This window comes from Saccostrea cucullata, unplaced genomic scaffold (genome assembly GCF_032062105.1).
Source record: "Saccostrea cucullata isolate Sc308-1 unplaced genomic scaffold, CSIRO_AGI_Scuc_v1 ctg637, whole genome shotgun sequence".
Lineage (NCBI taxonomy): Eukaryota > Metazoa > Mollusca > Bivalvia > Ostreida > Ostreidae > Saccostrea > Saccostrea cuccullata.
Window position 1 is genome coordinate 1 of NW_026929309.1, and position 11469 is coordinate 11469.

At 34.7% G+C, this 11469-nt stretch overlaps 1 protein-coding gene across 3 annotated transcripts; it reads left to right on the forward strand.

Moving 5' to 3' along the window:
• The first annotated feature begins 1420 nt into the window (after window positions 1-1420).
• LOC134280416 (complement C1q subcomponent subunit A-like) lies at window positions 1421-5460 on the forward strand. 3 transcript variants are annotated; one of them, XM_062762820.1, is made up of 3 exons: window positions 1421-1663; window positions 1833-2155; window positions 5035-5143. In XM_062762820.1, the coding sequence occupies exons 1-3, from the start codon at window positions 1441-1443 to the stop codon at window positions 5098-5100; spliced, it is 612 nt and encodes a 203-aa protein (XP_062618804.1). In that variant the 5' UTR covers window positions 1421-1440; the 3' UTR covers window positions 5101-5143. The 3 variants fall into 3 exon arrangements, with proteins under 3 accessions (XP_062618804.1, XP_062618803.1, XP_062618802.1); XM_062762819.1 differs by lacking the exon at window positions 1833-2155 and having other exon boundaries at window positions 5035-5460; XM_062762818.1 differs by lacking the exon at window positions 5035-5143 and having other exon boundaries at window positions 1833-2505.
• The last annotated feature ends 6009 nt before the right edge of the window (window positions 5461-11469 follow it).

Here is an 11469-nt window from a genome sequence, read left to right on the forward strand (position 1 = left end):
AAAAAAAACATCAGAGTTGGGAACAGGCAAAATGGAAAAGTTGACATCACCTGCCGAGGGGTAGCAGGCGCAATTGAACAGTGGGAAACCTTGCCAACATCGACTGCGACAGGGGACCTCAGTTTTCACGGTCTCATCCGAGGGACCGGTCTCCATGTCCCACAGTGGATTCGAACCCGTTACGTAAGGATCAACTCCTTACTTAGCGACTTTAGAACAGATTCTAACCACTGCGCCAAGCGGGCGACTAATGGTAGATAAATTTGTTGATAAGAAATTTGTATCAACCATCAAATTGCAAAATGATTACTACAAACGAAACTGTTCCATCAACTTGTTTGAAAGTGTTCATACGTACCTTTGCATTTCGAATCAACTAGGATATTTAAATTCCATTTGCAAGTGAAATTGCTTTTTCCTACATACAATGTATGTGTGGAAAATTGTTGATAGAACAGTTTAAGTCAACAATTTTATCACAAAGTATTACTATTAGGCTATCATTAACGTCTTTTCTAGCAAAGTATTCAATTATGATACAGAAGCTGTAGACTTGTATTTTTTTTAAATTCATATTAATTCCGATATATCGAATCTACATATGAATGAAGTAGATCTGATCTCCAAATGTCAATCAGAAACTCCAACATTTTGCAATATCAAATTCAAAGCTGTGTGTAAAATGTGTAAAATCAAAATGTATTTTAAATATGATTTTGCAAACCGATATGGATTGAAAGTAGGCGTATTAGGTAAATCCGGAAATTTGGAAATACAGGTATATGATGGTACATTAATATGATTACAAAATTGTAATTATTATGGATTCTGTGAGGTGGAAGATGTACCCCATGGCAGCGAGGCTTAATTATCTATTTATTTATTTATTATCTTTTCTTGCAAAAACAAATATTTGCATATTTTTATATTTATAAGGTAATGCATCATTCCGATTCATATTGATGTTTAATCTATATATCTCTATGTCTTTATATTTATATATATATATTTACATATAATACATATACATATCTATGATATAATTTATCCGATCCAATGGGCCCCTGGCACCATAGGTTAGGATTAGCCGGGAATATCTTAGGATATATTATCCCAAGTTCGGTTGTAGTTGAAAATTTAAAAAAAAATGATTTCAAAATGTCTGGCCTTTAATACATGTGAGTGGTTGTATTTATAAACTAAAGTGTAAAAACGAGAATTTTTGTTTTAACAATGAATGTACAAGTATATCAAATGTTGATTTCGAAATTACTAGTACATACATTAAGTGTGCCATCACAACCATAGAAAGAAGTAAAAAGAAACACTTACGAGATAATTATCAAATATGTAAAGTTGTTGCTCTTAAAAATTGTCGAGGGCCTCTTTCTAACACTTATTGTATACTAACTGGTTTATTGCACTCATGATACTGTTCGTATGAACTTCACTGCCACCATTATACGTCCATTGTTTTCTTATAATAGGAACATGCAGTGGTCACTATCTGTGATTTATATTGTCTGGATACAAATATTTTTAATGTTTCTACCGACAACTAAATGTCAAATGTTGTATGATTCAAATAAAGAAAACTGGGACTTACAAAAGCAAATGATGAAAATGAAGGAAGAAATGATTCGATTACGTCAGGAAAATCAAAGTGGGTATATTTTGAGCATGCAATTAATGCTAAAAATAAAATATGCTTCTGAATCTTGCCTAATGGTCATGAATGGCTAAATTTCTTGATGTTCTGATATGACAGTGTTAAAATTTATTTGAAGATTAAAGTAAAAAAAATGAAGAACTTTTTATTTATCATGTTCCAGTGAATGGGAAAGTTGTAGCTTTTTCTGCAACTGCAGACAGCAGTATTCGTCAAACAATCACAAAAGAAAGGGAGATAATCATTTTAAAGAAGGTACTAAACAACGAAGGGGGCGGATATAATTCTGAAACAGGAATATTCACGGCACCAGTGGCTGGAAACTATGCCTTTTACTTCTCTGTACAAGTCCGACCTAATAAAAGACTGAGTATCTATTTGTACGTCAATGATGATAAAGCGGTTGAAGCCCTGGCGGGACTAAACGTCGAACACTTCGACACCGGAAGCAACATGGTGACTCTCTCATTGCAGAAAAATGACCGGGTGTGCATTAAGTCACATCCCAAAAATGACCAAATAGTTGATATTCAGTTTAGTGGAAACAGCTTCTCTGGGTTTTTACTTTCTTGAAAATATTTTTTACATCTAATTTGAATGGCTTGGACCGTTAGGAACAAAAAGATGCCCTAAATATGTGTATTAATTTTTTTTCTTTATTGCTGTATTCAGAGACATATAAGAAAAGAAAATATTCTATATATATGTCTCTGCTGCATTTTATTGTGTACAGTACATAAAAATATTTCGCATAAATGAATGTTATATATTTACAAACGTGTATCTTGTTTGCACTGCTGATAAAATCATATTTGGTATAATATTCGTAAGTAGTAAGTAGAATTACAAAACTGAATTACCTATGGTATATGTTTATTTTTAAAATGTTACTTACATACAGCTGAGATGATACTGCTGCTGTACCCACGACGTCCTCAGCCGAGGCCATCCCTCATTATACACTTATTTAATGACTACGAGGTAAACAGTCAAATTGTTGTCCCGAGGTAGTGGGGGAGACCTGGGAAACTGTTGCCCGAGGCCGAAGGCCTCGGGCAACAGTTTCTCAGGTCTCCCCCACTACAGAGGGACAACAGTTCGACTGTTTCACCGAGTAGTCATTGAATAAGTGTTTTATTACCTAACCTACTATATAATTAATTAAATTGGAATAATAACACACAAACAATCGATAAAAGTTTTCATAACTGTTTATTCACATACTTTTAATTAGCTAAACACATAATATAAAGATTAAATTTATATTTTTAATTTAAAGTAGTACTTAATAAATTGATTGTTTGTGTGTTTTATTTAATTTGATTAATTATAGAGCAAGTAATGTCGCGATCATCAAAACGCTTTAATATCACGATGACGCTTTAATCAGGCAACAGTTCATTCTGTGGCCCGGTCAACAGTTCACTGTTTCATGATCACGCCAAAACATAAAGTAAACCGTGAAACAGTTCAAAATGCCTAATTATAATTTATTTAGTAGGTTAGGTAATAATGTGTGTTGTGACCCCCTAGCTCGATAAACTCTCAGGATGGGGAGAGGGATTCCACCGTGATGATAACAATCACTGCACGTTGGTAGTGGGTATCCAGCTTCTAGTCTCTGTTTCTCTCTTTTAACCCAAACCCAGCTTGATGATCTTTCTGATCATTTTTGGACTGCTGCTTCTCCCCGTCACCCCTAGACCAGAAAACACCCTCCAAGCTGACTGTGCCGGGAAACCTTTATATCCAACCTCTACTAGATAGCTCCAGGTCTACCATCATTAATTTCTCCTTACATTCTACAAGCAATGAGTAATATTTTGCCTTCTTCCTTTCATGGGCTTTTCTTCCTATGAAACTGTCAGCTCTATGACAATTATCTTATTTCTATTTGATGACCCCAGAACCATATCAGGCCTGAGATTAGTTGGAATTATCTCTGGGAATGTCAGTTTCTGACCTAGACATACAGCCAGCTTCCAATCGTCTGCCTTTTTAAGTATTCCTTAGGTCTTCTCTCTTCTTCGCCGTTTCACCTATCTTCTTTCTAAGCATATAATTTGTATATGTTCCACTGTTGTCTGTTTGCTTTTATTCTTCCACTCTTCCACTATTGTGCCTGTCATTTCTTTTATAACCTCATCATAACGTCATGTTTGTATCTTCCCTCCGATAATGCCACCTTGAAGGAGGATAGAATAAGCACTTTGGTGTTTCTAAGAGATCCCATGTCTGCGGAAATTGGCTGTTGTTTTTAGTATTTCCCAGGATAGTGTCCATTGGTCTATTTCCACCTTGTCTAAGCACCCTGGACTCCCATCTCCACCGCCTTAGCTTGTCGGTTTTCTTCCTCTTTGGCTCGGATCTCTTTCTGCACCATGATACGTCTTTCCTTTTACCGGTCACGGTAACCTGGTGGTAGAGCGTTCGCTTCGTGATCGGGAGGCCCGGGTTCGATTCTCGTTCGCGGCGCCGCGTCATACCTAAGACGTAAACAAAGGTAGTGACTGTTCCTTCGCCAAGTGCTCGGCACAAGAAGTGAAAGTCACGGGTCTTTCGGATATGACCTTAAAAACGTAGGTCCCGTGTCACGGTAGGCGCTGGCACGATAAAGATCACTCACTGCTCAATGGCCCTGAGTACCGAGTATAGGTCAAAATTTGAAGCCCTTCACCGGCATACGGTGATGTCTCCATATGAGTGAAAAATCTTGAGAGGGACGTTAAACAATATACAATCAATCAATCTACCAAAACCTGCTTTTGGATGCCATTAGACCTTGCCCTTCCTCCTCTACCGTTCCTACAATGTAAAATAGAATCGTTATATACACTGTATGGTTATTTCTATTCTTATGTCGGTACTATAAATCCCCGTGAGCTTTATATAAAAGCTACCATAGAATCTGACACATCCGTTCAATATTTGGATATTTTACTTACACCTGCATGCTCTGGTACAACGCACTTTGAAAAACTACGCACTTTGAAAAAAAAATCAAAATGCATTAAATTTTGGACTAAATTAACGCACATTTTTATACATATACACATACTATATATTTACATTAACTTCCAGTACCCGTGGGCGAGGGGATAAAAACACACAACGAGTTGGATAAAAATCATATCTAACTACAAATCATGTGAGATTCTTTTCATCCCATGTTTTTTACACCACAAACAATGTTTAGCACCTTTTTTTTATAAAGGACTCCACTTCATTTTACTTCATCACTCTAACGCAAAATCTATTGTGGCGTCACAACTGTGTGATACGAAAACAATATCACATAAGCTATATCAACAGGATAAAGGGTTAAACATGGGAAAAATATAGTAAATACATTTTTAAAATTTCAGGTTGTCGTGGAAAGATTGTGGCCTTTCATGCTATTCTATCTAAAACACTTAACAGCATCCCAATAAATACAGTCATCAAGTTTGGAAACGTACTGACCAATGAAGGAGGGGGATACAACCCAACAACAGGTAAATTTACTGCACCTGAGGATGGCGTCTATTCGTTTTCCTGGACATACTGTACAGACATAGGATCCACTACGTATATAGCTGGTATTGTAGATGGAACCACTCGAGCATACATATCCAATGCTAATCAGGCAAGTGAATGGCAAAATACATCAGGGCACCTTGTCATAAAACTGAAAAAAGGAAATCAATTCTGGGTTCAAACCATCACCAAAACTTCCAAACTCATTCATGAAAATTACACTTTCCTGTCTGGGTACAAGTTGTCTGGTTGTTAATCTATTTGAAATAAATTTTCCAACATATTTTTCTTGAATATATTTTGTTGATAGTACTGTGCAAGAGTTTTCTTTCCTGAAATATGAAGATAACGAACAGTATTCAAGCTGAGAAGTCCATAAAACAATACAAAGAAAGGAGCGGATCAAACACAGACCTCCAAAACACTAGAGGCGAGATCAGGTGCAAGGGACGAATTCGCATCCTCTGCCAACCGGTCACATCCGTCGTTTGCTCCTTGTCATGAACAGGAAAAAGCCGTCGTCAATTTAGTATGTAAGTAATGGACTAACAATTAGGACTAGCAATTAGAATGAAAAACGTCAGTCAGCATTTGACTCAGTGATAAACTGTATTTGCTGACAATGTCATAGTATCTACCACAGAACTTACGGAATGAAGTCTGCTGATATTCTTGTTTCATTAACTTATTTGTCAATGATTTACCTAGTTTTAGAAATTGTACATACTTAGAGCATTGTGACAACGCACTTTGAAATAAAAAAATCACAGTCCGTTAAAGTTGGGACAAAATCAACGCACTTTGAAAATTTTTTTCAGAGTGCGTTAAGAGTGTACATAAACATTTTTACCACGAGGACATTTAACGCAGTTTGAAAAAAATATGTATAAAACAAAAACTTCTGTACTTAGTTTTACGTAATTAAGAGAATCAATTTGTAATAATTATATCTTTCGAAAAACTTTTAATTTACATGTACTCATTTAACCTCACAAAGAACAAAGAGAAGACGAGTAGAAGGTCGATCTCTCAGCCCAACTCTTTTTTTCCCCTTATACATGAATTGTACATAGCTGTCGGTAGCAAATTGAAAGAGGACCCCCCCCCCCCCCAAGTAAACCCCAATTTTCAATGCCTATATTATGCATATCTATATAAAATCATTTGTGTGCCTAAGTCCACCCTAAGTACACTCAAATACATAGGCGTCGGAACCGGGGGGGGGGGGGGGGGGCAAGGAGGGCTTAGCCACCCCCCCCCCACACTTTTTTTTCCAAATAAAGGTTAACAATGGGGAAAGAACCTACCCCCCCCCCCCCCCCCGCACGACATAGGATTTTCGTGTTTGGGAAATAGACATTTCCCTTTTTTTTTGCTTGTCAGGTTTTTTTGAAGGTACAAGCTTCCGACGCCAATGCAAATATATGTACGAGGGTTGTTCGGAAATTATTGAGACAATTACATTTACTCCATAAGGGACGGAGATAATTTCACGAAAATTCATCAACATTTTATAAAGAACGAATTAAACAATTATGCAAAATTTCTAATTCCTATGATAATAAGATAAGTTTCGGTGAGATGATAAACATGCATATGTCTATTGACCCGGAGCAGCATCCCTACGTCATTTAACGTCACGTCGGCCGGAGATGGTTTCGCATGTAAAACGATCGCGCAGCGTTTAATACTTTTCCTTCTTTGATATTACATATAACTTTACCAAAGTCAAACAGTCTCTTTTCTCAACCTATTCTTTAAAAATGTATGGCGTTGCTACCCCAGTGTAAAATTTTCATTTGTGGGCAAGGATGACTTAGAATCACGCAGTGCCAATTTATGTAACGCGGGTCAACGATATAAATACCGTAACGATATCAATATCGTATGTAATAACTGATGGTTGTCCGGTGCTTTTGATTTCACTCTGGTTGAATTAATTGTAAAAAAAAAAAAAATACATGTCAATGAAATAAAAAAAACAACAACATTTTTTTCCCTCGTTGTTATTGTTTTAGCAGGTCGTCCCTCTGCAAAAGAGTTCTACATTGCGATATACATAATTTTAGGTATGCTGGTTGCTCCGCCCTTGACGTCAAAATCCATTTTTTCGTTCTTTGCAAATTTCTCTACCGCACTTAATTTTTTAATTATCTCCGTATTTGTTATCAAAATTCTAACAAAGTTGCACAACATGAATTTGAAATAAAGCGTAAAAATTATACACATAAACTGAATTATTTTCGTTCTTATTATGGGTCAACGAAGAGTTAGAAAGTTGGTGTTACAAATTTTCAATAGCTGATTTCGTGACTGCTCCGGGTACCCCTACTATTGACGCATTTATGTAGCATTGAACAGAAAATATTTAATATTTGTAAAATATTTTTTGCTTTTATTAATTCTAATTGTATGTCAAACGTATATGCAAAATTTCACCGAAAAACGTTCATTAGAAACAAAAATACACACAATGTCTCAATAATTTTCGAACAACCCTCGTACGTATTTGCATTACATAACTGGTACATGTATCACGTTGAAAACTTTCAATCAATTTTAGTTTACATGCAAAGTGGAAAATAGTAAGCACTGTCAGTAAAACATTTAAGGGAGAAAGAATTTGTAAAGTGTGGAAAAATCAAAATCGCTCACTTTCACATCCTGAAGTGACCTCATCATCGAAGAGATATCAAACAGGTTCAATTATTTATCATACCTAAGATTTTTGAATAAGAATATTGGCTAAGGCATACACATTTTTCAAAGTGCGTAAATATGGTCGATATTAGAGCACTTTGAAAAGAAATTTTATGTTTTCAATGTGCGTTAATTTGGTCCCAAAATGCATTTTGATTTTTTTTTCCAAAGTGCGTAGTTTTTCAAAGTGCGTTGTAACAGAGCATGCAGGTGTAAGTAAAATATCCAAATATTGAACAGATGTGTCAGATTCTATGGTATCTTTTATATCAAGCTCACAGGGATTTATAGTACCGACATAAGAATAGAAATAACCATTGTTAATTGACAATACGTCGTCGATATATCTAAATGTAGAGTTAAAGCCAACAGCTAATGATTTCTTCCTTTCACATATAAGATTTTGAACAAATTCTTCACGTATGAATACAAAAATAGGTCTACTGAATGGCGCAATTGGTACCCATTGAAATTCCAATAGATCGTTGAAAGACCTGGTCTCAAAATACCACACAGATGTTGTCAATCAGAAACTCAAGCATCTCTTTAATCAATGATAACTTCAGAATTATAAGAATGTAGCAATGATATGCATGATTGCCTATTTATGCTAGTACCCCTTATAAAAACTTTCTCTGTTAAAATTTAGAGGAACTTTTCTTTTACGTTAAAGTGCTTAACAATGTGCTATCGTAAAATACACGGAAGTCTTGATTAGGGTCACACATTATTTAACTTTATTCAAATTGAAATTATGAAATTCTAAAATACGAATTCAGCAGATTGTCCTAGATACATGATATTTAAGCATGTTTTTTCACTAAATAATTTTTTCAAAAATTAATTACAGGGTTTATACTTGCGAGATTAAAATTTATTTATAGCCTCCATATGCGGGCAATGCACAATATATGCACTTATATCACGTGACTATCCAATCGGGTGACCATGCTAAACTGAGGGAATCGAACTAAATTATTTTAATCAACATTAAAGTCGTGTGAAAATATTAAGCGTTTAAAGTTAATGCAGTTTAAAATGAACTTCCGTTGCTTTCTTCTTTATACATCTTAACTGTGCTGATTAGATTCATTCCTTTAACGATTGGTTCGGACCACTCTTGGCTGTAAATTTTTCAATAATAAAATGATTTCTGCTTTTTTCGTAGCCATAGTGCTCAGGTGAGCGATGTGGCCCATGAGTCTCTTGTTTCTCTTCTATCGCATAACCAGTCAATAAACCTTAAACCCCTTCAACTAGAGATAAATCTGTTTCCAATACTTATATTTACCTTTTTTCATCATTAACATCTCTTTTCCCTATGTTCAGGGGTGTTGCAACCACTATTGAAATAACGACCACTATTGAAATAATTATATCAATAGTGGTTAAGAGTGCATTTCAATAGCAAGCATAGTTAGTAACCACTATTGAAATACGACCACTATTGAAATAATTATATCATAGTGGTTGAGAGAGCATTTCAATAGAAAGCATAGTTAGTTACCACTATTGAAATACGACCACTATTGAAATAATTATATCAATAGTTGTTGAGAGTGCATTTCAATAGCAAACATAATTAATAGCCACTATTGAAATACGACCACTATTTAAATAATTATATCAATAGTGGTTGAGAGTGCATTTCAATAGCAAACATAGTTAGTAACCACTATTGAAATACGACCACTATTGAAATAATTACTTCAATGGTGGGTGAGAGTGCATTTCCATATGATGACCACTATTGAAATACGAGCACTATTGAAATAATTATTTAATAATGGGGAAGAGTGCTTTTCAATATGATTACGATAGGTTTCAACCACTCTTGAAATATAAGCAGTATTGAGAGAAAAATTCCATCGCGTAATTGTTTTATTTTTTATCCAAAATTTCACAAAAATTGGATTTGGGGTGAAAAATATATACGTAGATTAATAATTAAAGTGTATAAAGTAATAAGGATGGTTCTAGTGAGGCAAAATGTTGAACATCAAGAAGGTTTACAATTATTTCTTTACATTCGGGAAATTTATTATTTGCATCATTGTCAATAAAATCAGACAAAAAAATATATATATATATACCAATCCAGGCATCCATATTTTGTTTGTATCATCTGTCCTTAGATGAGGATTTAGATAGTTATTGAAAATATAATATCATAAGTGATTTAAATAATTATTTTGATAGTTGCTGATAATACTTCAATACTAAAACCATAATTTAATCCATATTGTTATCTTTATTTCAAAAGTGAACATTTTTCAATAGAAGTTGCAACCTATGTTTGTTATTGAAATAAATCTCACCCACTATTGAAATAATTATTTCAATAGTGGTCGTATTTCAATAGTGGTTATTACCTATGTTTGTTATTGAAATACACCCTCAACCACTATTGATATAATTATTTCAATAGTGGCTGTATTTCAATAGTGGTTAATAACTATGTTTGCTATTGAAATGCACTCTCAACCACTATTGATATAATTATTTCAAAAGTGGTCGTATTTCAATAGTGGTTATTACCTATGTTTGTTAATTGAAATACACCTTCAACCACTATTGATATAATTATTTCAATAGTAGTTGTATTTCAATAGTGGTTAATAACTATGTTTGCTATTGAAATGCACTCACAACCACTATTGATATAATTATTTCAATAGTGGTAGTTATTATGTTCCCCAAACGAAGTTGGGGAACATATTGTTTTTACTCTGTTTCTTATTAAGGTCTTCCGTCTTCAGCGGAAGACCTTATTGTTTTTCTTAGGTTTCTTTTCCACTATTTTTCTTATTATTATTTTTTTTCTTACCGATTTTGTGCACGCGAGTTCTCGGAAACGGCTCAATGGATGTTCATGAAACTTTCAGGTCTGATAGAACATCAAAAAATCTAGAAATAAAATTTTTTATTTTGATGACGTCACTTCCGGTTCGGAGATTTTCGCGATTTTGTCATTTTTAGAGGGTCACTTTGTCCGGCAATGTTCTCAAAAACCGTTGAAGATAGAAGTATGAAATTTTCAGTGATGATAGAGCAACCTTTGGAGAAGTGAATTCAGTATATCATTTTTACCGGAAGTACGAAGCGCCGACGCTCGATATGGCGCGAAAATAGTCCTATCAATAATTTCAAAATTTTTGACAACTTTTCAAAGATAACTTTTTACATAGAAATATTTTGTTAAGACATGTAGAACAAAAGAAGTGTAGAATTACACGATCTTTCAAATGATATCTCGAAATAAGGGCTGGCCCCTAAAATGAAGGGCCTAGAGGGGCCGAAAGTATTTCCTTTATATCTCAAAAAGTATTGAGAATTTGTAATACGTCAAAGAAGCAAAGTTGTACAAAATGTCAAACTTTATCTAATGGGGTCGTCAAAATACGTCAGGCGACGTCACTTCCGGTCAAACCGGAAGTAGTCAAAAATTGCATATTTTTGCTGTTCTTGGCAGGTTTTTGGATATCACATGCCACTGGAAGTTTAAATTTTAATTTTCCGTCCGTCGACGGTACTTCTGGTCCAACCGGAAGTTGCCAAAAATGGCTTAATTTTGCAATAATTAA

What these genes read in the sequence shown, in the direction of transcription:
- LOC134280416 (XM_062762818.1), top strand. Translation starts at nt 1,441, where the DNA reads ATGAACTTCACTGCCACCATTATACGTCCATTGTTTTCTTATAATAGG. An exon ending in ATTACGTCAGGAAAATCAAA is followed by an intron (nt 1,664 to 1,832) that starts GTGGGTATATTT and finishes ATCATGTTCCAG; the next exon opens with TGAATGGGAAAGTTGTAGCT.